The sequence below is a fragment of the Echinops telfairi genome, unplaced genomic scaffold (genome assembly GCF_000313985.2).
Source record: "Echinops telfairi isolate 266 unplaced genomic scaffold, ASM31398v2 ScPeMD7_6080;HRSCAF=6971, whole genome shotgun sequence".
NCBI lineage: Eukaryota > Metazoa > Chordata > Mammalia > Afrosoricida > Tenrecidae > Echinops > Echinops telfairi.
The window spans coordinates 4,410,894-4,438,303 of NW_022109980.1; the positions used below are offsets into that span (position 1 = coordinate 4,410,894).

The 27,410-nt window shown below is 43.3% G+C and overlaps 2 protein-coding genes across 3 annotated transcripts in view; one reads left to right on the top strand and one right to left on the bottom strand.

Moving 5' to 3' along the window:
• Nucleotides 1–2,027, top strand: part of SH2D1A (SH2 domain containing 1A) — a 28,939-nt gene extending 26,912 nt beyond the window's left edge. The window contains exons 3-4 of one of the 2 annotated variants that reach the window (XM_004713059.2): nucleotides 21–165; nucleotides 1,972–2,027. In XM_004713059.2, coding sequence (XP_004713116.1) covers nucleotides 21–165; nucleotides 1,972–2,012 — 186 coding nt within the window. In that variant the 3' untranslated portion in view covers nucleotides 2,013–2,027. The remainder of the gene's footprint in view (nucleotides 1–20; nucleotides 166–1,971) is intronic. The other variant, XM_004713060.2, reaches the window with a different exon arrangement.
• Nucleotides 2,028–9,243: 7,216 nt separating this feature from the next.
• Nucleotides 9,244–27,410, bottom strand: part of TENM1 (teneurin transmembrane protein 1) — a 406,739-nt gene continuing 388,572 nt past the window's right edge. The window contains exons 25-29 of the mRNA XM_004713061.2: nucleotides 26,471–26,767; nucleotides 20,187–20,574; nucleotides 18,110–19,330; nucleotides 17,177–17,319; nucleotides 9,244–14,626 (exon numbers count right to left, since the gene is read on the bottom strand). Of these exons, the coding sequence (XP_004713118.2) occupies nucleotides 13,868–14,626; nucleotides 17,177–17,319; nucleotides 18,110–19,330; nucleotides 20,187–20,574; nucleotides 26,471–26,767 (2,808 nt within the window). The 3' untranslated portion in view covers nucleotides 9,244–13,867. The remainder of the gene's footprint in view (nucleotides 14,627–17,176; nucleotides 17,320–18,109; nucleotides 19,331–20,186; nucleotides 20,575–26,470; nucleotides 26,768–27,410) is intronic.

Consider the following 27,410-nt stretch of genomic DNA (forward strand, 5'->3'; position numbering starts at 1 on the left):
CTTGGCCTTTTATTTTCCAGACAGCTCCTGGGGTACATAAAAGATTTTTCCGGAAAATAAAAAATCTCATTTCAGCATTTCAGAAGCCCGATCAAGGCATTGTAATACCTCTGCAGTATCCAGTGGAGAAGAAGCCCTCTGCTAGAAGCACACAAGGTACTACAGGTATGGTGGACTGTTCGTTTCTGATGCACTTTGGAAGTTCAGACTTCTAAACCACCTTTTCATTAACCATCTAGTTGTAGGAAGTTCTGTAGGACAAATGACTTAGAAGGTTAAAATTATTCACATGCTGTGATTTCAATATACTATACTGTAAACTTTTATTGTCCTTTGGGTGGCTCAGATGGTTAGTGCTTGACTGCTAACTGAAAAATTGGCAGTTTGAACTCTCCAAGTGGAACCTTGGAAGAAAGGCCTGGCAGTTTACTTTCATAGAGTTAAAAAAAATCCCAAACTCAGAGAAAAAATCCTCAAACTCACTCTTATCTGGCCAATGTTGACTCATAAAATCCTTCCGGACAGAGTAGAACTATCCCTTATCTTTCTCCTGTAGGGCAGCTAGTAGTTTGAACTGTTGGTCTTGCAGTGGGCAGCCCAATGTCAGGGCTCCTTATAGTCAAGAAAACCCAATGGAGCAATTCTACTCCCTAATCCATGGGATTGCTATTAGTTGCCATCAGCAGGACAGCCCAAGACAACAAGAGCTTAGTTAAACTTTTAATAAAGCTCTGCAAACTACCCCCAATTCTCTGAGCCCATCAAGATTTCAACCCCTCTTGCCCCAACATTAGGAGCCCAGGTGGTGCAGTGATTAAGCACTTGACTGCTAATTAAAAGGTAGATGATTGGTAGCTCCCTGGGTGGCAGTCGTGGCAACAGGCTTCAGTAAAGACGCACAACCTTGGAAGCCCTAGGGCACAGTTCTACCCTGTCCTGCAGTATTGTAACAAGCAGAATTTGACTAGATGGCAAAAGTGTCGGTTTTATGGGCTTTGTCCCATCTTGATCTCTCCAGCCCCTTTTGGAGATCCTTAACTACCATTTCACTATACTAATTTGGACAGTACGCCTTTGAGTGATGGGATCATTCAGACACCACATGGACTCTCCTTCACCTTCGCTTAGACATTTGGTTTTTTTGTCAGGCATGTAAAATCTAATGTTAGCCAGGCCCACGTGACCCTAAGTTTTGAATTTGGGGTGCTTGATTTAAGGGATTTTTATTGTAGCGAATGATATTGATTTACTAGACTTTATTATTACACTGGCAGCATTTGTTACATCTCCTGAGTAAAGCAATTTTAGGATAAGTGTCAAGCTAGACAGCCAACGTCTACAGCCATCTGATGTTTCTCTATCGAAAGGTATTAGTCACTTGTTTGGAGTAAGAGGATGTTCCTTGATTGAAAGGATAAATATTTATGATAAAAGAAAATTCTATCCTTTTTGACAGAGAACCAAACTCAGGCATAAAGTGACAATTAGACTTAAGTGATGAATAAAGTTAATGAATAGTTAGCCTCTATAATGGAAGTGTAAACAGAACAGTATTTTACAACTTGGCCAATTGTTCTTTTCATACCAGTATTGGACCTTTTAAAAAAAACATTCAGTTAAAAAAAGGTAGTTGCTCGAGGTAAATGCATTGCAGCCTTGTTCGTTAAATGCAGTTGGAAACTTTAATGATGACAAGTTCGAGTTAAAGGAGCCTGGATGCCACAGTGATTAAGCACTCAATTTCGGACCAAAAGATTGTTGGTTCGAACCCACCAGCGACTCCTTGGGAGAAACCACCTGGTGATCTTCTCTCATAAAGATGACAGGCTGGGAAGCCTGAGGGGGCGCTTCTACTCTGTCATATGGGGTCCCTGTGAGTCAAAACGGACTCCGTGGCACCCAGAAACAAAGTGTGCATTCACTTGTCATTGCAACAGTTCATAAGCGTATTTTAAAACTATTTTTCTTTAGGGAGAAGAGAAAGCCCTGATGTCTGCCTGAAAGCACCGTGAAGAAAAAGAAAGCACCTCCTACTTTATTTTCAATAATTTAAATATAAACTACGTTTTGTAGATGATACAGTTGAGTGAGCCCCACATGCATTTCTGCAACCATCATGTACGGAAACATCTCAGACAATGTTACAACCGGAATGGACTTTTGTAGATAATGAGGATTGAGGGGGTGGGGTGGGGGAAGCAATTGGGTTATGTTCAGTCAGTTTATTTCCAAATGGGAAACAATTCAAAGCATAATGTATATTTTCTAAAAGATGGATCGCACGTTTTACCAACCATACATGAAAATAACCCTCATTTGGGGGAGGGGGTGCGAAGGTGGGGAAGTCAAAGGCACCATTGTTAGTGAAATATGATTTTGATAGTTACAGAGTTTCAAACATTTTATGGGTGTCTTTGTCATGTTTGGGTCCCCAGTGGGTATCATGCGCTCCATTAGCTATGGTATCCTAGATTCCTTTGGGCACTGTGTGCTAGAACAAGTTCCAGACAAAGAGGGACAATATTCTGCTTGATTCTGAAAGTAACTTCTTGCCCAGGGCTCTGATGTTGGACAGTAACATCTACAGACCAATCTGGAGATATGTTGTAGTTGCTGGGTGCCCTCGAGTTGGCTCTGACTCATAGTGTCCCATGTGACAGAACTGCCCCAAACGCCTTTGAAGGTTGTCATGTGTATAGGAGCAGATCACTGAGGGACCAGGGTCTTTCTCCTGCACAGCCACTGGGGATATTTGAACCACAAACCTCTTAGAGAGCAGCTGAGTGCTAATGGGTCAACAGGACTATAGAGCTTTAAATCATATGCTCTACAATGTGTTTTATATTTGATACTAAGGGCTTTGAAATGCTGAAGGGACACAAAGTTCATGGGACAGTTCCATTGTCTTTTAATTCCCTTTTCATTATGGACTCTTAAAAATGTTTCATTGGCATATAATTCACGAACCATACAATTGAATGGTTTAAATATATTATAAGGGGTTGTGCAATCATCACCACAATTTTAGAACAATTTCTTCATTGTTGCACCAATTATTATTAGCTCCCCATTTCTCCCAACCCCCCTGCCATAACCCAAAGAAATGATTAATCTCATTATTGTCTCTATGGATTGATTATCAATCCTGGATTTCAAGTAAAGAAAATCATACCAACCATCCCCTCCAACCCGCCCCCCTAAAACCACACAACGAAAACCCTCAACAATGACAGCCAAATAAGAGACACACAAAAATCCTCAGTCTGAAATGAAGCAGAAAATTACAGAAACTGGAACAAATTAAAAATGGGTTAAAAGGGAATATAAATGACAATGGGTTAAATTTTATCTACATCTGAAGTAACCCTCTCTGTAATGCACTCTGTCTGAAGGCCAGACTATTCATATCCCTATCCAATGGTCTGAAATAGTTCAAAATCAATGGAGGCTTAATCCACATGGGGACTCTGCAAATGGATTTTAGGCTTTCATTGTTATCCATAGCCTGCTGCAAACTGCATGCTCAGAATGTAAGTTCTCACACAGTTCCCTCCTGTGATCTTTGGTTTTGCTTTTTACAATCCTTGGACCCAATGGACTGATGTGCTCCTTCTGTGCAGACTTAGCTGGCAACTCTTAGCTGCTTTGCTTGTGTAAAGACAAGTTTTCAAGTCCTTAGATGCTATTCTTTCTGATAGCTGGGCACCATCTGATTTCTTTACCACACTTGGGTATAGTACCCACACCTTCAGATCATGAACTTTTTGAAACCCCCTTGTGTATTATTCTGCTCTAGTTGTTGCTATTCTTTGTAAGACATCATTTCAAATGGGAAATTCAGAAGCTGTGGCTCCTCAGTAACAAATTTGCAAACAGCTTTCCTATTAGGTCACCTTATAAAAGCAATGCAAAGCTTGTGGTTACATTATTTTTAAAAATAGTTCACTGCCATATAATTCACATACCACACAATTTAACAGTTCAATTATATTATGAAGTGTTGTGCAGTCATCACTACAATCAATTTTAGAGAATTTTCTTCTTTCTCGTGCTTATTGTTGTTAGTTTCCCATTTCCCCCCAAGCTCCTCTGCCATGCCCCTAGGTAGTTGTTAATCCAGTTATTGTCTCTATAGCTCTACCTACCTTGGATTTAATATACAGAAACAATACGAGAAACAAAACACACATTAATGACAAAATAAAACAGAGAAAACCTCAACTGAAAGGAAAGCAGAGAATGTCAAAATTTGAAACAACTTTAAAATGGGTCAAAAGGGAGATCAAATGATAAGGTGTGACATTTTAACCTAACGGCCTCTGCCACAATCCATTGATAATGTGCTCTGTCTGATAGCAAGGCTAGTTACACCCCCAGATTATGGTCAGCGGGGATTTACCGAGATTTAATTCATGTGAGGATCCATCAAATGGATTTTGCTCTTTCCCTGTCATCCATATCCTTCTATAAACCAAATGTTCAGAATTTAAGCTCTGATACCATTCCCTCCTATGATTTTGATTTTTATTATTTACAATCCTTGGATCACACCGTCTGGTGTGCTTCTTCCAGTGGTATTAATTGACATCTCACTTAGATGGCTGCTATTTAAAGACAAGCCTTTAAGACCCCAGGTGCTATTCTTTTTGATAACCAAGTATCATCTTATTTCTTCACGACATTTTGCTATAGTGCCCATATTTCAGTGTTCTCTTCAAGAGTGCTACTAGAGTAGGGCCATGGTTATGTTCACTTTTAACCATCCCAAGCGTCGAAATTTTATGTGGTGATGAGTATTTGCATTTTCTTCTTTTGCATATATTTTCATGGTAGTTATGATCAATTGTACTTGAAAATGCTTCAGAGCTCATAGGATTCATTCATTCGATAAACATAATAGGCAATGAGGGTAATGAAGTAAAAACACCTGGTCCCTGCCTTCAATTAGTTCACTGTCTAGTTGAACAGGAAAATAATAGCAGTAAAAGAAAATAATAAAACAACAGAGGTAAATACTGGTGTATATACACTATACTGCAATAATGGTGATCTACCAGTAGATGCTTGGATAGATAACACAGACTGACCAGGTTGGAAGGGAGAGTGGGAATATACCCACAAATATATATTCTTTTAACAGAAGACATTTGTCTAGATGTATGTGTCTTTGCTGCAAATGAACATGGTGGAATAGACAGGAGGCAGAGTTATCTAAACTTAGTATACATAACCGAATATCTTGAGGGGATGAGTTCCTGGGCCTGTAGAATCAGCACCATAGTCTCAGAGGACACAAAGGTCAATGGGCATAATAGAATCCACAAAGACATTGTGCTACATCCTACTTCAGTGAGTAGTGCCTGGGGTATTTAAAGCTGCCGAGCAGCCATCTAATGCACAACTATTATATCTCCCTGTCTGGAGGAAAAAGAATAAAGAAAATCAAAGACATGGAAACAATTAGTACAGTGAAATCATGAACTTCATTAGGAGTGAGGAATGTTCAGCCCCTGGGCTGTATAAGGGCTGCAAACTCATCAATAACAGCTAATATGATATGGCTCCCCAAAGAGTCGTTTCAGCCATCACAGTAAGGGTGAGTGAAGTATATGTTTGACCACTCGGGCCCACAAATGACGGTATAAATATCCAAATGGTCCTTGGCAGGAACAAAAGGTTCCCCACCTTTGAAGTGCATGAACATTACTTTTTATGATGCAGAGACCATAAGAACTAGATGGCGCTCAGCTGCCACTACCAACTGCTCTGAAAGGGATCAAATGTGAAGGTCCTGGATAGAATGGGAGAAACATGTGAACCCAAACCCCAAATCATAAAAGAGACTAGGTTTCCTGGTTGGATAGAGATTTGTAGAACACCCTGTAATCACCCTGTTGGTCCAGAAATGAACTCACCTGCCATGGTTCGAATTTCAGCCAAACAATAAGCAGGGGACCAATAACACTATCGAGGTACACACACCTAAGAATACTCAGTCATTTGAGATTAAAAAGAGAGCATGTACCCCAGGGCCAAGTTCAGAAAGGAGGAATGGAGACAGCAGGAAACACAGAGAGGACGTGGGATAAGTGATAAGACATTGAGGGGCTTGTAATGAAGGAGATGGACCAAAATGCAGAATGAATAATTGAACGAAAACTGATCTGTTGTGGAAGCCTTCCCTCAATCCACAATGAAAAGTTTTGGGGAAATAGGCAGAATGGAATGGAAGACAAGAAAATCGTATCCTTAAAAGTTGACCTGTGCATGATAAGTGAAGTTCCCAGTGGTCAAGGAGGTGTGGTCCCTAGAAAAAGGTGGAGCGTTCATCAGTTTCAATGAATCAATTGGAATTCTGGGTTGTACCTGAGTGCTAGTGAGCTAGTGAGCTAGTGCTAGTGCTAGTTAATATTCATGAACTGCAGAGAGACAGAACTGCTCTCTGGGTGTCAGCAAGATCACATTTCTTAGCTCTTAAAACAGACGTTCTGGAAGTCCAAGCATGGCTCAAATAGCTAAGAACTCAACTACTAGCTGAAAGGTTGGTAGTTCGAACCCCCCCCAGACGTGCTTCGGAACACAGCCCTGGTGATGGGTTTCTGAAAGCCTGGAAACCCCTTTAGAGTTGTTTTACTCTTCACACGTGGGGTGGTCATGAGTTGGAATCACCTTGAGAGCATCCACCAACAATATGAGGGTTCCAGGCCAGAGTAGGACCCCAGGGCTGGGTTATAAACAGCTGACTGTTTCGAGAAGGAACAGCATCCCTTTGTCTGATAAATGAATTCAGAAAGCTGGCTTTCAAAAGAGCACGCACACGTGTAAATAACTGCAAAATATTTTTGTATCTTGAGCTTAAATTTTAACAGGTGTGGACATTTGCCGCCTCCAATTTGTTTGTCCTGGAGTTATCTTAAATTTATGAATTGTGTCTGTGTGTTCCTTTAGAAAAGCTTGTTTGAATCTTTAATGGACTTTCACATTTTAATAAAGCATTGGAAAATTTTATTAGCCTGATTTGTCTCCACACATACCTTTGAGAAATATTCGGAGTCGGCACGGTTCATATACAAAATAAACAAAGGTCATCTTACTCCGATTATTGAACTGATTCTTGAAAAGCTGAGTGCTTTCCCAATTGTTCTAGTCGATGTGTCTATGTCTACGCCCTTGTCTGCTTTTAGTGACTTTTTAATTCCGCACCTTTCCCTCCACTTTCTTTCCCAACGTGTGTCCCTTAGTGCTTCCTAGTACAGTGTCTTGCAATATTACAGGAAGGCCGGATCCTTGCTACATGGAAAATATTGCCACGCTAACATCTCCCTGTAAGATGCTGAGTCAAGATAGAAAATGCACATCTATTTCCCAGGACACGCCACTCTTTGGTGGCAGGTGGGGTGGGGGGCTGGGAGTGTGTGTGTGTGTGGGGGGGGGGTTGGTGGAGGGAAATGTGTCAGCAAGCCCACAAGGACCTTGACAGCTTATCAAATCCTTGCTCATTTCCTTTGAAATTTGTTCTCAGGAGATAAGGTTGTTAAGGTGACAAGCTTAGGCAATTGTTTGTTTGCCTGGCACAGCAGGAGGCCTTTGTGGCAGTGCTTAGATGGAAGAAGGCTACAGAGTAAAGCCTCTGATTAGTCCTCTGGGATACAGAAAGGGCAGGGCTTCAGATATTCCCTGCCTCAGAATGGAGAGAGTAGGAAACATGGTAGAAGCAGCCTTACGATCTGTTAAGAATGTTATCAGTTTATATTTGATTTGATTCACTTTATTGAGCTCAGGACCCAAAGTCTATTAATAATAAAGCCCAGCATTACCCTTGAGCATGTCAAGGATACAAGATGCCTGGTGCTCCTGTTACGGTGCTATAAATTCAACTTTGTTACCTGGATTTGCCCTTGAAGTTAAATGGGATGCCATTATGTGGCAGTTTGCAGTGTCAGTGAAGTTAAACTACTTGGTTTGGACACTTCCATAATTTGGGGTCATTGCTAAACTTGAAGGAAAAGGCTGAATTCCCATTAGATTACTAGTCTTGTGAATGCATATTTTTATGGAGAAAGATAATAACAAACCTTATGGGATAGAAGCTGTCAATATATGGCTATCACACACAGAGATATATATATAATATATGTATAATACCTTTTAATACTCTGAGGGTGACCTTCTGAAACAATAAACAACATGAAACAACACCCCAGGGATGTTGGGACGTCCATCCCTCAGGTGATACTCATAGACCCTGTTGTGTTGAGCTGAGACAATCAAGATGGGCTTCTGCTCCATGAATCCTTTATTGATTTATTTCTACCCTATCTGGGGCTAGAGATCAATGAATGAAAAGACTGAAAGGCATTTTGCCATGGTGGAAGCTCTAGCATGCCCAGCAAATTTCAGTACTGGGCTGTTTGGCCTCTATGTGTCTCACTGATACTAAGCTGAATTTTAGAAGATTTGTTGGCCTGCTTTTTTCAGGATCAGTGGTAAAGGTCTTCTTGTGAAAAAGACTGTCAAGCGGCCATTGTAATTGCCTAGAATGTAGACTCTTCCTTCTAGAAGCTCTGTGTTTATGGCTTTTCACCATTGCCTTCCCACATCCAATTTTCTTCCAATCCATGTGGATACCATGCCCTTGTAGTTCTCCCCCACCTGTGTGTTGTGTTGTGTGTGTGTGGTGTGCATGTGGTGTGTGTGTGATGTGTGTATGTTGTGTGTGGTGTGTGTGGTGTGTGTGTGGTATCTGTGAGTGTGTGGTGTGCTTGTGTGTGGTGTGTGTGTGGTATGTGGTGTGTGTGTGAGTGTGCTGTGAGTGTGTGCTTGTGTGTTGTGTGCGTGTTGTGTGTGGTGTGTGAGTGTTTGGTGTGTGTGTGGTGTATGTGTGGTGGCAATTCTTTTTTTTCCTCTTCCAAGTAATTGCACCTCACCACAGGCACTAAAAGAAAGGAGCCACAGTCTGGTGCGATTTAAATGTGCATCATTTGTGGTCATTTCTGTCCAAGATCCCATTTTCAGGAAAAATAAAACCGAAGAGCTGTTTGTCGGGGCTTAGTGTCTTTTTGATTTCGGCACTCACAGTTTCAAGATGCCTCGCTTTTCCTGTGTCCGTCAAGGAGCCACTTGCCCTATCGCAGGTGACCAGACTGACGGGAAATGCAGCTCGGCGCAGGAAGAAAATTAGACACAGTGTGCATTTGCAATTTTATTTTTTAAAAATGAAATATTCAAAGTACTTTTTTTCCTTTCAAATATCGACACGTAATGTTTAACTTTAAATATTTACAGCATGTTGTTGTGATGCTCTTGTAGAAAAATGCCAGAGCAAAATGCAAAAGACCGTTGAACGTGAACCTGCGCAGTATCGAGGGAGAGCAGGCATACGAAACTGGAACCTAGTGTTTCCTAGCAACATGGCACCGGCCATTGTAACACAATTGTCAGTATGATCAGAACCTCTAACTGTTGTTACACAGAAATGGGAAATCTTGGCATACACTGTAAACATCTTTACTGTTCATGAGAAAGTAAGCAGCTAAAAAGAACATTTTTTCTGACAGAAAGGCCGTCCTTCTCCTTTTCTCCTTCTCTCTTCACTGATGCTTTTGCCAGAAGAATAGTAAAGAGTTAGACACTGTCATGATTCACACAAGTAAAATATTTTGCAAGGACACAATCTGATATACTAACATTTATTTAAGAGGTTAAAGTCCACCACTAAATCTAAGGAAAGACTTTTTTAACTGCCAAACACATTTCCTTTGACAAATAATGTAAGATGACAACTGCCAAGACAAAATCCACAGCAAGTTTAACTCTAAATATTTCCAGTTACTGTTTAGGAAGTAATTTCTTCTTACACACAGTAGTATATTTGGTCCTTAAAAGCTTTCATATGAAGGACACACTGACACTATTTTTTTTTTTGTGGTTGAATTATTTTTTGTTGTTTTCTATTTTTTTTTTGGTTTTGGTTTGTTTTGTTGTTTGTTTGCTTGCTTGTTGTCATAGAGTGGAACGCCTTACAGAAGGCTGTGGAAGAGCAGTCTGACATCTGAATACGAGTCAGGTCAGCTATGTGTGCGCAAGTTCCTCCAAGACAGCGAAATGTCACAGCCAAACGGTAGCCTTCTGTCTGTCCACAAGCTAGAACTCACTCCCCTCTCGCCAAAAGTTTCTTTCAAAACTTGTTTCTATACTTTTGCTTCCATGACCACTGAACTCCAGTACAATTGCCCTTGCATGAATGCATCTTTATAAATAAAAAACACTGTGCCCTGACTCTCGGGTGGGCTTGGTTACAATGGGGGCTGGTTTGGTTAAAACCAAACAAGTTACATCAAAACAAAATTAAAAAACAAACAAACAGTAGAGGTCAATTGATAAGACTGCTTGAAATTGTATCACGGATGATGAGAAGTGAATTTCACAGCTATGTATGAAATGAGCAAGCGAATTCCAAATTCTATATTGTCATTTGGCTATGTGGTATTGAATCTATCATATTATATAGTCTATATGTTACAGATCTTCTAGATAAATGGTTAGGAAAGGACCCACTTACATGGTTTTGCTGGGCTAAAGTGAACACATATTTATGTGGCAAGTGTTTTGCTGAAATAGTGTGCAAATGTGGGGTTGCATTTTGCTCTCCTTCCAGAATCATGCTTCTTATCAGTCATGATTGGAATGACAAGAGAAAAAGAAGCAGATTTTAAAGGGCTGTTTCAACTGTGAACTTTACGGTTTATTTGGGTTTCTAGACTACAGTACAAGATTCCAAACAACACAAAACAACAACCCACAAATAAAAATGGGCCTACCTAGCCGAAAGAAACCACCCTGGAGACAAATGCTCTTCAGAGGAGAGCCCAATACAGTGCTCTCACTCTGACTTCATTGAATGGCAGGTATTAGCAGCGTTCAGCCACTTAGACCTTCTGGGTATCAGAAATGGGTAGATTTCTCTTCTAAATGCCTTTACTTTCAGCAGAAAATGCGAAGGAATGGTTCTGTCCTCAACTTAAACTTCAGAACTGCAAGTCAATGAAAGCCTCCTTTCGACTTGGCTGAATTGGAAGCAATGTGCTCAGTATCTCCGTGTCGTTATTACGAAATGCCAAAATGCTTCTCTTAGATTTACGACTCATGAATGCTATTTTCTTTTCTTTCTTCCCCAAAATTTTGGGAGTGGTAAAGAGAAAAGTAATAATAGTTCAAGGCAGTATTAAAACCACAGCTGTATGTGATAAAAAGTGCATTTCCTGAATATAATACAAATATAACTTTAAGAAACTAAAGGCACAAACTAACTAAATATGTATTACAAACTAGAAATGCACAGGTCAAGGTAATTACTATTAAGTAAAAGTTTCAAATATTTGTTTCTAATGGATATTTAAAGCAGTTTGAAAATGATACATCATCAGTGAATTGCAAAAAAGTATAATCACTTAAAATATAAGCAAAATAGACTCTAATATTGATATCTTGGATGAGTGACAAAATACATCATCACATTTATGAATGCACTCTCTATATACAGTTCATAAATTATGTTTTTCATTAATTTAAAGGAACGTCAGAGGTTCTAAGAACTTAAGGTCCATTTTTAGGCTGGTGTGGAGGTATTCAATTTTTCAACAAGTTCATTAGTCGCTTTAAGATTCTATCCTGACTATAATAGTGTATCATGAACATAGGCCTGATTCAGGAAAAAAACCCAATAAAATGTTTTCGATATGGATTAGAAATTTATTGAACTAGTATGCTTCCAATTACAAAGAGAGATGGGTTCAGCTTGGCCTCCTTCCTCCTCTCTCTCTTTCTTTATGGAACACACGTGAAAGATTGTGGCCATCCCACTCTGAAGGTTTGGAAATGAAATGTTCGAATCCACCTTCCTCTACTCTCAGCAGGTCCCTGCGTGGTAGGAGCTGGGCTCTTGCAAAATCTAAATGTGTGACAACCCCCTCCCCGGGCCTGACTGTGCATATTTTCAAAAGAAACGACCATCACCAAAGCAAGGCAATGACCCCGCACTGCACTTCGGTAGTAGCTGGCAAGCCCCGAGCTGTAACATCCCATCCGAAATTCTCCTTCGGCCATAGCAAATGTCCAGACTTCCTGACGGAAGTGCGGAAGCTGGCTCAGGGGAATGTTCCACGGGCCTTACTGTGCTGTCATGCATTTTCCTTTGGGGTAACTGACAATTACACAGCATTTGACAAACTGTCTCTTGGTCACTGGGCATAAATTTCCCAGCTCACCAAGGAGCTACTTGGCCTGCAGGTTTCATAAAGATTCAGATATCAATGCTAATCTGGACCTTTTGTGTTTTGTTCTGAAATTTTCTTTTCTTCCACAAATTTCCAATGATTGCAAAACAAAAGAACCCCTCCTGGAAAATAGATGCGAGTTTTGCCCTCTAATTAGGAGAGATGATTCCCTAGAAACAAAGGGGTAAAGGGAAAATGAAAAGATCGAAATCATCTAAATGATATGAATCAAAAATTGTCGGCCTCTCTAGACTTGGCTGATGCATGTGGGGCTGGCTACGGTTCGCATAATCGAATTCCCTGCATATGGCTGGGAGATGCTCGCTAAAGAATGGACCCTTGGCAAGATAAATGGAAGGGAGCTGAAATAATGCAGCAGTAACTACCGTGAGGCTTGGCTTCGTTTGCCCTTTGGTCCTTTACATTCACCGTAGCGTTAGGCCTATTTTTTCTTAAGGGGTTGGTTCTTATGCATTTCGGCCATAAGTGGTGTGTTTATCGGCATCGCAGGTGTGTATGCTTGCTCTTGTTAAAGGCTTCTTTTTTTGTTTTGTTTTTTTTGTACCAGAGTCATACTTCTTAGTAAATTATCTTTCCTGTGCACAAACACATCGGATGAATGTATAAATACTGAATCACTAATGTGAAACCATGACCCAAACACACCCTATATATAAAATGAGAGATTCCTACCCGGGTTAACAAAAGCTATGTGCACATGACACCAATACAACCGGGCAAATTGATAAAAACAGCAAGTAACTTTCCTTTCGCCAAAACCAACTGTGTGGGCGTCGCTAAATTGACCCGCCGCTGCGGTGTCAAAACAGGACACACACAAATGAATGGCTCTTTGGGTTTGGTCATCACGCCCACGGGAAAGCGTGGTTGACAGAACCCAGCCAGCACGTGCCAAAACACAGCACCACGACATGGCATTGACTGGGACCAGCAAGGAGGAATAACAAGGGAGGAGGGCAAACGGGTCCCGATTCTAGGAGATGGCTGTTGGAGACATTTTTCCAGTTGTTTTCCAGTTAACCTGTAAAGATGGGGAGAACAGGATCGCGCTGGCAGGTAGTCTTTGGAAACGCCAAGTCCAGATAGGATTGTACCACCTGTTAAAATAGCCCGCCAGTTGGGAGAACAGTTAAATGTGAAACTTAGTGTCATGATTGCGTGAGAACCTTGGATTCTTTTCTCTAGATCGGGACGGATGCATGGCTGTACAAATTGAAAGTGGTGCTTGCTTGGAAAACCAAAAATCAATACAAAAACCCAAAGCAAAAACCCAACTTGGTTGTTGTGGGTTTTTTGTTTGTTTGTTCGTTCAAGCTGTTTGAATTCTACTTGTGTGTTTTTTGTGTGTGAATACTGCCACACAAGAACTAAAAATCGCTGTCGTTTCTTAAAGAGTTTAAACAAACGATATTAAAATACCATCTTCCGTCACATTGAAAGGCAGTTGGATATGTTTTTCCTCCATATTTCTATAGAGAGAGTTCGGATCTAGAAAAAACCAATACAAGAAACCATTTTCTGGTTGGAAAAACAGGCAGTCTTTGGTGACGCAAAGGCAGAGATTTCTTTTGTTACCTCCTGCCTATTTCGCTCTGTCTCATAAAGTGAATATTGTTGGCACTGTCAGAGAGTTCTAAATACTGCTCCACAGACAAGACAAAATAGCCATCATAACCTTGCACCCTCCCAGTGCTTAAAAGCTGCTGCCTCTCCCCCTCTGTCCATGCCCGGGTCCCCTCTTCCCCTTCTTGAAGTCGCCTTTGTTCCTTAGTCCAGGCCTGGGCCACCGCACGCAGTCTCGCGACCTCCAGCACGTGGTTCTTCTCCTCTTCCACAGTTGTCCCGTACCGGATGTTGAAGCACAGAGCCCCATGCTGGAGCTGGATGTCTGCAAACCGTCTAGTCCTTCCATCCAACACAGAAGTCATCTGGGAGACGGTGACATTGACACCATTCTCCAGGATCCGCCTCCCCCCAGTGTTACCGATCAATACCAGGTCCTCCTCCAGCGAGCCAAGCTTAATGAAGTAGTGCGTGTCCCGCCCCTCAATGGTGAAATGGAGGTTTTCCAGGTAATGTGCATTATTGAGAATGGCAGCCAGTCGCCTGCTGTCTTCATTGGCAACGCCTATGATATCGGCGGTTACGATGCCATCCTTGATGGCAAATTTGATACCTTTTCCAAACACCGAGGGAACCGCAGCAAACCTGGGTTGTTTCCCGCCTTCAAGGCACCGGCCATCACTATACTGGGGAGTCATGGGAAGTTGGTCCAAGGAAATGAAATTGCGGAGCTGTTTCTGCAGCTCACACTGAATCCCCAGGATAGTCTAGAAAAGAAGAAGAAGAAAAGGTACAAGGTGGCTGTGGGGTGGGGGGAAGCACCGGTCTGGAGCTCCGGTGCCCAAGCAGCAAACAAGGTTGCAAGGTTGCTGCCATCTCATTTTACTTTGCTGTTTTGAATGACCAAAAACCAGGTCAAGTTGGGAATCACTTCATCAGAGATTTGGAAAAGACTATCAGGGGACAGGCATCTTTCTTAAGACCTTGATGGACTTGAGCCTAAGGAAATAGCTCCAAACTTAATATCAGAATCTCAGAGCTAGAAGGCACGACACGTGGGTCCAGCTCCCTGCAAACACAGGCAGTTGTTCCTTACCCATTGACCCTGACCCTGACGTTTAGAAAGACGTTAGATATGCACTGCTGCAGAGTCAATTTGGACTCAGAGTGGCCCTATAGGGCAGAGTAATAGGGCTTCACAAGGTTTCTGAGATGGGTCAATCTTTACAGAAGCAGACAGCCTCATCTTTCTCCTGTGGAGTAGCTGGTGGATTAGAACCCCTGACCTGGAAGTTATCAGTCCAATGCTTAACCCACTGTTCCAACAGGGCTCCTAAATTAGGCACCCCCTTTCCAAACTCTTGCCCCCCCCCCAACAACCCCAATCCCACTACCACCAAGGCTATTCTGACTCATACAGGATTTCTGTGGCTGTAAAGCTTCACAGGAACAGATAGCCTCATCTTTCTCTTGCTGAGCGGCTGGTGTGTTTGAACCACCAACTATTTGATTAGCAGTCTAACGCTTACGCTACCACCGTACCACCGGGGCTCTGACATTAGGTACAGTGAGGTATCAAGAGATATGCTATGACATGGAACTTTCCTTCAAGTAGTTCATGAACTTATATATGACTATAGAAAATCTGAATAAGTTCACTGATCTTTTATGGTGGGGACTTTAGTCTCTGAATTGTACATGTAAACAATGTTTCAATGGTGTATTCCCTTGAAATATATCCTAGTGACGTAATAGGTTATGTATTGGGCTGCTACTTCCAAGACCAGCAGTTTGAAACCACTTGCCAATCCTTCACAGAAAGACGAGGCTTTCTCCTACCATAGAGTTAAAGTTCTAGAAACCCACAGGGCCAGTTCCAGGGGCACTAGGAGTTGGAATTGACTAGATGGCAGTGAGTTTGGACTATATATAGATATATATAAAATTGTGTGTGTATATATATATATACATATATATATACATATATATACACACACACAATTAATGAAAAGAAACCCTTTAGCATGGCAATTTTCAATGTACTGAAAAACCAAAGAGAACAAAGATCCTCCAAAGATGACCCATTACAAAGTTTCAGCGATTATCAACACTTTTCTAAAGGTGGGCGGTTTTTTAAAGAAGGGAATTTCATTACAAAAACATTTGCATATTATATGCATATGTGCAGAGTATTGCCTCTTTAGAATTTTCTTTCTTCTACACCTTTTTTTAAAGGACTGAATGATCAGGCTCTCTTACCCAAATTTTAGCTTGTTTGTTTGTTTCTTTTCTATGGAAAAAGTTGCTTTGGATATCCTTGTGCACCTCAGGCACTAGATGAAATCCTCTGCTGAATCTTGAATGTTTTCAGTATTCCTGTTTTCCAGACACTATCCCTGGGGTATTTATTATTTGTACTTCATTTCTCTTGTTGGTTCCCCTGTGCTTTCTCATCATTTTCAGAATCATTTAAAGTCTGTTCTCCCCCACACTATTAATGCACTAGCCCTTGTATTCTTTTAGGGTTGGAAATGGGATGTTTTTTATGTTTCTCAGTGAACGATTCCCTCTACGGAGATAATTGGCCTCGGTTGCCCAGTCCAGAATTTTGAAAGTTCCTTTTTCTTCTTGTTTAGCAGCCACCCCATCACCTGTTAGTGGTGTCTTTTCCAGTAGCCCTGATCCCATGATCCCTCGTGGCTCCTTTTCTCTAGCTCCTCATTCATCATGGATATTTTAGTAAATACTCACAATGACTAAAACACAAATAGGCAGATCTATATCAATACTATTTCATGTCACAGTGACCTTGGATAGGGTTTCTGAGCCTGTGCATTTTTATAGAAGCCGACAACCACATCTTTCTGCTGTGAAGTGGCTGGTGGGTTTGAACTGCTGACCTTGTGGTTAGCTGTCTAAGGCTTTTCCAGCAGCACCGCAAGAGCTCTCTATATTGTTGTTCCAACTCAGAGCAACCCTCTGTGCAACAGAACGACAGCCACCCCACCCTGGTCTTGTGCCATCGTCACAATCATAGTTAGGCTGGAGCCCCTGTTTCAGGGTTCCTTATACCCAGACTCCAAACACACTGCCATTGAGTCCATGCCGACTCCTAGTCACCCTATAGGATAGAGTAGAACTGCCCCTGTGGATTTCCAAAACGGCAACTCTTGACGGAAATAGAAAGCCTCGCCTCTCTCCCGAGGAGTGGCTTGTGGTTTTGAACTGATGATCTTTGCGTTAAGCAGTGCAATGTGTCACCACCATGCCACTGAGCTCTCCTAGGGTTCCTTATAGAGAGTGAAATTTGTACTAACCTTTCCAGGATCCCATTCTTGCGTTTTTGTTTGAAGTTGCAGAAGTTCATAAGTTATTTCCAAATTTTCTAACTCAGGTTTTGGAAATCCAGGTAGCACATTGTGTAACTGGAAACCAAACAGCTCCAACCAACTTCCGATATCTGTGAGGCACGTGGTGTGAAAGAAAGAACACTGAAACACATGCTGCACTGTCTTTGGTACCAGCTTGAAAGCTTCCCTCCCATGCACAATACGTTCAGACAGGAGGAAGTTAGGGATACAGTTGCTTCGAATACACCCCACCTTAAAACCTCTAATGATTTTTCTACATGAAGTCTTTCCATTTGGAAAGAATCCTGGAGATAAGCTGAGTTCTTAATGTGGGAATGGTGCCCAGGATACACAGTCTGGGATCACTCACTCACTGCCTTTCCCCCCCACCCCCCACTGATTCTGACTTACAGTGGCCCTATGGCCAGAGTAGAACTGTGCCTTGGGGTTTCCAAGGCTGTACCTCTTTTCGGGAGCAGCCAGCTTTATTTTCCTCCCAAGAAGCGACTGGTAGGTTCGAAGTGCTGACTATGCTGTTAGCAGTCCAACGGGTAGCTCGTAACCACCAGGCCTCTGGGATATTAGATTTAATTGAGGGGCTCTAACCTCGCATTTCTATTTTATGAAATTATTCATAGAAATGTTTAAGAGTGAAAACACGCACAGGGTAACCGCATGAAAGGAAAGAAAGAAAGAAGGCACAAAAAAAAAAAATAAAGAAGAAGAAGTCATTGATCAGTCACCATCTGTGCTACCTTGCATCGTTGTGCTCAGTGTAAAAAACCAAAGATGAGCGTGCACGCAGAGCACTACCTTGCGGGCCAATGGGGGTAATGGGATGAACAACCCCCCCCCCCCGTTAGCTCAGGTTCAGCAGACAGATCTCTCCTGTCTCCCTACCTGTGGTATATTTTGCAACGTCTTGAATTTTGCCAACTGGGTAATTATTTTCAAAGGAGTAGAGGTTGAATGGCTTAGGAAGGAGGTTCAACTGCTTCCATATATGATGATTGGGTGTCGTCCATCTCCCGGCAACCACGTCATAATCCCGCTGGCCCAGGTGCACTAATTTCGTAAGGAAATCATAGAGTCCTCCATGGAAACCAATGATGACCTGGAAGTCAGGGTAAGTGTCGTGATAGATATCTCCATAAGGAGTGTACAAGATCTCTTTGATCACTTGACCTCGGCTGCTGAATACAGCCAGGGGGGTGCCGGTATTATCACAGGCAACATAGTATTCTTCTCCGCTGCTCAGCTCCATGGCGATCAGGTGGCCTTGCAGATCATAATACAGTGATGTGATCTCCGAGCTGGTGTGGTTGTACAGATGGGTCACTCGGATGGGGTTGGCAAGGTCTGCGTAGAAGAACTGCAGGTGCTGCCCTAGGCTGGACTTACTGGCGACACGGCGCCCGAGCCCATCATAGTAATACTGCATCGTCCAGCCAGAAGCCTTATTGTAGGCTTTCTGTAGCAGACCGTTCGAGTTATATTCAAAGATGTCATTTCCCCTCTGCCTCAGAAAGCCATCCTCATCCATTTTATACTGAATTTCTCCCAGTCTGGTGATGCGGTCTCGGAGGTCATATCGGAGCGGAGTCAGACGAGCACTGTTCCCATGGCTTAAGAGGTTGATGTTGCCATTCAGATCGTAACTATAACGCCACTGGGTTTTATCGTTTACAGAAACAGTTTGAAGTTGCCCGTCAGCATCGTACTCATAGAAGTATCTCGTGATATTGGCATCGACCCCTACCCTAATGTCGCAGATTACCATGCGGCCCATATTGTCATATTGAATGGTCATCCAATAGGCAATTGCCTTTAGGATTTCATATTGCACTTCGATCACTTGACCGTTGGCGCTGAAGATCTTGGTGTGCTTCATCACCGTGGTTGTTATGACCTGATTTAAATCATAATTAATTACACTGAATTTTCCAAACTGTTCTGTTCGACCAGAGACATCCACATAGCGGTAGAGATCTATGGGCAATGGGGTTTCATTGATCACGGCTTGCATGCTGGTGACTCGAAAGTTGTTGTAGCTATAATCGAACCGGGCGTTCACGAGACCTTCTTCACTGAATCGAAAAATCTGGCGTCCAATAAGAGGCCCTGCAGGGACCCAAATAAAAAACAACAATAAGGAGAACAAAGCTAGGTGATACACGGTGAACGAAAAGAAAAGTCAAGTGCTCTCGGTTATTCAGGCTCTTACATTCAAAAGAAAATATTAGAGATTAACCCCCGGTATCGAATATACAAGCATACTATCTCATTCGTAGAGTCTCATAGTGGAGGTCAGCAAATAGGGAAATTAAAAACACAGTGTAGTGAAGTCATAGAAGAGGAACTCTCAAAGTAATTATCCATCCAGTGGCCTGCGGTGATGTAACCCAGGTTAGAAACGGGCTTTCTTACTCTAATCGCCAAAAAACACAAAGGAAGATGCTTTAATTTCATTTAACCCGAGCTACAAAGTCAGAGGGTTCGGTTTTGGCAAAGTCCAATCTGACAGTAACCGGATTTGGGTGTTTTATAAACCCAAGGGATGAAACGCATTCAAAAGTTCTGCCTTGTGAAGAGAGTCGTCACCAGCTGAGGCTTACAGAGCTTACACGGGGCTTGAGCTAGTTTCAGTGAGCTTCCTATCTGCCACCTCCATCTTTGGGACGATGTGGTGGTGGGTAGGAACGGGAGCACCATTAAACTAGGTGCTCAAATTGCCATTTTCTTGAGCGCTACAGCAAACGAGCACTGTTTGTAAGGAATCAGCGCTCATGCTGCCTAGAAAGCAGGTTTTTAATTTTCAGTAGGAAGATCATTTGATGACTCAAGGCAACGTTGGTTGGACTGAGTGGCTAGAGGTTAGTGCCGTCATCTCAGACTGAGGTCAGTAACACGTTCCCAAGGAGATACTGAGGTTGTGGGATACATCGCCCGTTGCCCCTCCCCCCCAACTCCCACAAACCTGTTTGCCTGTATCGGATGGTGCAAATGAATCCGTCATGCATCAGATGTATGGTCTTAATCACTCCAGAAGATTCTTCATAGGTTAGTGTGACCTGAGTGGTATCATAGAGAATCTCAGACAGCCTTGCTTGCTTGGTGTATCTGTAAAGAACCCTGCGCCCTGTCCCCAGGTTTAGGGTCTGTAGCCGCCGGCCATCTCGACTGTAGTCTTGGATGAAAGACGTGCTGCTGTCCGGAGGGGTGTAGATGTTCCGGTAGTAACCCACCGAAAGCATGGTTTGTAAGCTGTGACGCACCATGCTAGGCATGGTGACTGAGAGCAGGCAATCCGATTGGTCATACTCAAAGATGTAACGCCGCTGGCTGTGCAAGAGGAGCATCACAGACTGCAAGGAAACAAAGGGCAGGAAGCTGACTGAGGACCATTGAACTTGAGCAGATCCCAGGAAATCCCCCTTCGTCCGCACCATGCCAATTCCTGCAGCGCCTATGATGTGCCAGACACTGTTATCCTTGACAAGATGATGTGGAGTCTCACGAGATTTCCAGTGTGATGTACGAGAAAGATAATCGCACTATTACACGCAACACTTACAATATGAGTGCGATATATATTATGACAGGAGGAGTAGCCTGCTTATGGGAGGGAGGGGGAACAGCTAAACCCAGATGTTTGGGGTCAAGAGAGGCTTCCTGGAGAAAGTAGCCTCTAACTTGAGACCTAACGATGACAAGGGGTTGGCATGGTGCAAACAGGAAAGGAGTGGAGTCGGGGAAGCAGGAAAAGGGGGCGTTGGAGGTTCAGTGGTCAAACGCTTGCCTTTCACTTGGTAGACCTGGGTTGGATCCCTGGCCAAGGTGCCGCGTGCATAGCCACCAGCCCTCAGTTCGAGTTGCGAAGCTGCTGAACTGTCCTCAGCAGAGCTTCCAGACTAAGATGGACTAGACATAGAGACCTGGCTGTTTACTTCCTAATATCAGTCAGAGAAACCACTGGTTTGGTCCCGTTATGCACGGGTGTCCAGGGCGAACGCCACTTAACATGAAGGAAGGTAGCTCCTTGTATAACTTAACAACAGCTAACCATAACCAAGATAATGCCTGGCCAGGAAAAGAGAACGTGGCCTTTTCCAACATGAGAAGAATTGTGGGTGGCCAGAGCATGCGCTTGCTCTCTGTGTGTGTGTGTGTGTGTGCGCGCGTGTGTATGTGCATTATTAGAGAATGGTAAAGTCATTTAGGCAGGGAGAGGCTACACTGTGCAGGGCTTCCTAAGCCAGGTTAAGGAGGTCGGACCTTCCAGATGTTGACAACAGGGCGCCATTGAGGGTTTTCAGCAAGTTGGGGCAGGGGTGCTGACATTGTAGAGCGAAACAACCAGGGCTTCATTTTGGCAAGGCCTCTGTTGTGTCATTGCAGAGATGACTTGAAGGCAGGCAGGGAGGGAGCAGGGTATGTTAACTTACAGTGACCAAAAGGTGCGGATGGCTTTCTGGAAAGCTGCCTGATTATTATTTCACAATTCACGTTTTAATCATATTCGGGAAATACGTTATCTAAAGTGCAGCATTCTCTGATTATCAACCACCTAACCCTTAAGCCAATCTATCTTTCAGAAATAGTTCTTTTAAGCAGGTAATAAGTGTTTCAGAAATATTGGGTGATCTCATGTTAAATAAGCAAAAAGGGAGGCAGTGTTTTAGGAAGGATTCAATTGTGGCTCGAATGGACTAGCATTTACATCGCACCTCTTCATGAAAACCAAATGTGTCCGCATCCGGAGATTCTCAGCTAAAACTAAGAAGAGTGGCAGTGGGGGGTGGGGTGGGATGGCACCAGGGGTCAGGACTTTACCCTTCGCTCCTGAGAACGCTCTTATTAAGCAAATGGACGCCACGCAGCTTTATTTTCTGATTTAAGTCGTCAAAAATGGGACTGATGTCAACATGAAAAATGCCCATTTAAGTGTTCTAAACATGAAATTAGAGTCTAATATTGAATCTGCTTATTAAAACAGCATAGCTGCTCTGCCCTTCAGACAGTTATTGACTTTGAATTGCGTGCCAGTCGTAGGGACTTGAACTTGGCCTTTCTTTGCTTATTCTTTCTTTCCCACCCGACCCTATGCCTGGGGAGACAGTTTGCTGCCACTTGTCACAGGCTGTAGTTCCGGAGTTTTGACCTCTGAAAGCCCTGCTCAACCCAGGGCAGGGGACTTGGGAATCCTGCCTGAGCCCGGGAACACAAAGGGAGGACTTCGTTCTGTAGCTGAGGCAGAACGCCACAGAGCCAGCGTGAGCTTCTAGTAAACGAGGCAGCAGGTGGGAGAGGGCAGGGGTGGAGTGGCTTTATATAGGAACAAGGGGGATATGCTTTTGCATTCTCTGGGGACTGAAAGTCAGGTTTCTCAGCTCATCTCCATTCTCTTCTGTCAGTCTGCCATGAACAAATGACATCCGTCACCGGGCACCATCACCCGATGGGCCCTGCACGTTAGCTAGTCCTGGTCAGCCTGGACCAGGCCCTTTCTAGTCAGCACACCCCGGTTGTTGCCAAACATTTATAGCTTATTGTGATTGTATTCGCTTCCCAGGTCTCCTTCCTCCATGCCTCGGTCAAGCACTGCCTGCATCTCCTTTTAAGTGTGGCCTGCTGCCGCCCCGGTTTTAAGCTGCCTGGCTGATGTTAAAGCCAGGCAAGCACGTGGACGACGTGCTGTCAGAGCACCATTTGGCTGCCCCGCTCTTTCACTTTAGGTGGGCATCATTAGCAGTTTGCTCAAAAAACAAAGCTTGTCAGTCAAGCCGGTGGTCACAGGGCTGCTATGGAATAAGAGGCCGTTTCTTATTAGTCCAAAGAACAGAGTGGAAGAGTGGAATTTTACTTAAGGACATTGAATGTGAGATCCTCAAAGAGATCTCTGCCAAGCAAACAAAAAGAACAATCACGGCCGCACTCCTTTGAACTCATTCTCTACCAGACTGTTAAAAGAAATTGTGAAAAGTTAAAGCTTTTCAATGACCACCAGGTGGCGATGTTGGACCACATGGACGTTCTAGCCAAAGCCAGCCCTCTCTCTAGGCAGCCTTCTGAAAAGTTGAGCCCCAAAGAGGCAATTTTGTGCAAATGTATCAGACCAAGGCATCTTATTAAGTGGTTATAAAATATATTTAAATGCATGTTTTAAATGAAGTTCTTAAGAATGATCTTAGGAAATGGAAAGATTTACATTTACTAGAATACAAAATTGTAGCCCCAAAAGTCTTGCCAATATAATTAACTCAGAGAAGTCTAATAAATCATGATAGAGAATTAATGACCACAGAGAGAAAATTTAAGAAACAATAATTGATTTTTTTAATAGAGAGGAGATCATTTAAGCAACTGCAGCCATTAGCCAAATAATTATTTTTCTCGTAATGGCTACAAACCATTGTGCAAGAAAGTAATATGCATAACACTCACTTACTCTAGAGCAAGTCTAACTATTTCAACAAAGGGGAAACATTTGCTGTTGCTTTTTAGCGAGGCCTCGAACACCGGTATGGCCAGCAACTGTACAGAGATAATGTCAGAAGAATTGGCTTAAAACATATCGCAAGAACTAGCCACATTGTCACTACTCGGCCCGAGTCACAGGACAATGATCTGCCAGCAAGAGGACTGAGGCGAGCACCGTCACCTGGAAAGTTACATGCAACTTGGCTTTTAGTAAATTCTCCTTCGCCTTTTTGAAGCCCTCACATTTGTTAGACGTGAGTAAAAAGAAAGATGTCATCTTTTTTGTTTGCTTTTCTTTCCCATTCCCTGACTTTCTCTTTTTCCCTGTTTTGATTTATCTTCAAGTGGGAGGACTAAGGCGTGCCTTACCATGGTATGTTCAATCACCCTGTATGTATGTGAAAGTTGGACAGTGGTTGAGGAAGACCGAAGAAAAATCAGTGCATTTGAACAAATCTGCTTTGGAAGAATAAGGTCAGAGTGCTCCTTAGAGGCAGGGATGATAAGACTTTGCCTTACAGACTGGACATGCCGTCAACAAAGACCCAACCTTTGAGAATGACATCATGCTGGGTAAAATAGAGGGGCAGCAAAAAAGAGGAAGGCTCGGGCCAGATGGATGGACACAGTGGCAGCAACAATGGGCTCAAACATAAGAACAAATGTGAGGATGGAGCAGGAGCAGGTGGTGTTTTGTTCTGCTGTGCATGTGGTCGCTATGAGTGAGAACGGACTCAATGGCACCTAACAATGACAACAGACTAGAAATACACATTTAGATATACTGTTCAAATAAAGAGATGCTGGCTTTTACAAGGTAAGTCAAAAAAGGGTGGCGTCGTGGGTTACACGGTGGGATGCTAACCACAAGATCAACAGTTCAAATCCACCAGCTGCTGTGAGGGAGAAAGATGAGGCTTTCTTCTCCCAGCAAGAGTTACAGTCTCAGAAATCCATAGGGCCCGTTCTACTCTGTCCTACATGGTCGCGATGAGTCCGAATTGACAGAGAGAAGTTACGATAGCAAAGAGAAGTCATTTGAAGTTTGTGTCATATTGATTCTTCTGATGAAATACTCAGCTAATTTAGAAAAGAGAAACAATATCATTGGCTAATTGGGGCCAGAGAAGAGAGTAAATACCTAGACACAGGCTGAAGTTTAAGATTTTGGCAGAGCCTCAAGGGAGAGTCTTATGGAACCTCAATCTTGAGCTGCCTGTGTCAAGTTAGGTCCATGGGTGCTGATGAGGTTGGGGTTGTGAGTTCAAAGGCATGCATGCTACTAAGGAGTGCTAGCTATTCCACCGATCACACTGGAGGGCCCATGGAAGCTTAGCCACAGCCATCGAGAATGACCTCAGAGGCAATATTCCACTAATGATCAGTGGCATCCTCTTTCCATATAAAGCTCATCATCATAGGCCGTAAGAGACATTAGGCTTGTGTATACGCAGCACCAAATACTTAGCTTCAGTTTGTGGTGTAGCACGTGTAACACTTGGTAGACATTAGTTCAAAGCTTTTGCCAGTCACTCTTGCCATCAAAATCGAACACAGGAATGACTACCTGTGAGAGTTATGTTTTGGGTCATTGTGCACCCATCCTGGGATGCTGCCATATCAACCACCAGATCAGATCAGATTAGATTAGAGCTTTGCTTGGTTTCTCCAGCAGAAAAGGACATGGGGGGGTGGGTGGGACAGGGGAATAACAGAAGACCACTGTATCCTCTGAAGTTTGACACCATTTGTGAACTCTCTCCTTTTGACTTGACCTCCAGGCAGAGTTCCTAGGCCATTCTAACGTGGCCGATTCCCCAACGACAGACTGTGGCAAAGAGTGAACTATGTGTATACCAACATACCACCCCGTCACACCTTACAAGCAAAGACAGTAGACATATTGGGAGGTATATCATAAAGGCTTGATGCCCCTCAACGCATGAGCATTTGCCACCTATGACTTTTCTAAGGAGTTCTAGGGGTCACCTTGCACCGATCATCCTTGAATCCTCAAAGGACAACATTTTTTAGGGGTCCTAGAAAGTAATCAGGGCTGAGAAATGCAGCTGAACACAGCGACTTGGGAAACAAGAGGCAACATCTTAGGAGACCAGACATTGAGATGGCAGATAGAGATCAGTTGTCCTCCTGCATTGATCTGGGCAGAAGGCATTTTGCAGTGGAGGGGCTGCTCTTTGAGAGATGGTACCTGGGGTGGGATTAGAATCCTTTTCTACTCCTAGCAGACTGAGGCCAAGAGCTACCATTAGAGACCTACTGGTGACTGACTGCACACACACAAGATCATTACCAGCGAGGCCCCACTGTCACTACCGCCACAGGCCAATTACTTTGGAAAATTAGCCCTCAAATGTCTACCACTAAAATGACCCTGACAATCCTAACCAAATTAGTAATTCTTATCTTCCTGGCAAGAGTCTCTACCAGACTCGAAATACATTAACACACCGTTTTATAATTTTCTAGCTATTTTCCCTCCGTATATAAGCTCTCATAAGAATCAAGAGGCCTTTTCAAGAGCATGAACAAATATGCTTAAAGGAGGAGAAAGCTAAGCCATTAGCCTCCGTTCCCACGAGCACCTAGCACAGCGCGGGGCCCGCGGGCAGGTTTCCAGCTGAAAGCAGAAGAAGAAACCGAGCAGGGGCGTTTCTCTCATGGGCCCCTGGCCAGGGGGAACAAGGGCCGTTCCTTTCACTATTCTCATTCAGAGACCCCAGATCACTTGGTTCTTTTCTGTCTTTCCTACAGCCTTACCTTTTCTAAGTAGGTATAACTCCATATTTTCCCATCAGCCCAAGTTCTGGAAATGATTTTTCCACTCTGGTCATATTCCATTTTTTCATTCCATGTCCCTCTTTGAATAAAGGTCACCAGTCCTGAAGGAGAATAGGTGATGTTCACTTCATTATATCTGCTTACAGGAGACCACAGGATGGGCCGGCCCGTCTGGTCGTAAAGAATGCGAAGGGTGAATTTCCGATGGTCATCGTAGATCTTTCCTGTGCGCGTTATGTGATCAAAATCAATGGAGAGCAGGTTTCTGTTATGGGCCTAGAGTGAAAAAGATGGAAAATAGATTAAAGCACTGCACTGATTTTCCTCACAATCACAAAGTCTTACCAGATCCTCCAACCACAGAGTATCTTCTCAAGCTTTAAATGCACGGCCCAAAGTCTCAGTAATTGTACCATACCATACCAGTTGCTGTAGTGGGTTTGACATCCGGCTGCTAACTGCAGGGTTAGCGGTTCGAAACCACCAGTGGCTCCTCGGGAGGAAGATGAGGCTTTCTACTTCCCGTAAAGAGTTCCAGTCTCAGAAACCCACAGAGGCAGTTCTATTCTGTCCTAGAGGGTCTATATGATTAGGACTCGACTCGATGGTAATGAGCTATCAGTGGCCGTTGAGTCCACTTTGACTCCTGCTGTGGTAGAGTTTATGTCAACTTGGATGTGTATGCAAGTATAGAGGGGAATCCAACCTATCAGTCAGGTCACAGCTGGATGATGCCTCCTTGGGGGTGTGGCCTTTTCTATAAGAGAGACACTGAGAACTTCTTCCTCTCTGCCCCCTTGGCCGTCCCACTTGCTGGGACTCTGACCTGTCTTCAGGGATGGCCCCATGTGGGTGCCCGACGGTGAGAGCTGTCTGTGCCCCGCCGTGTTCCCAGCCACCTTGGATCCACGCAACTCTG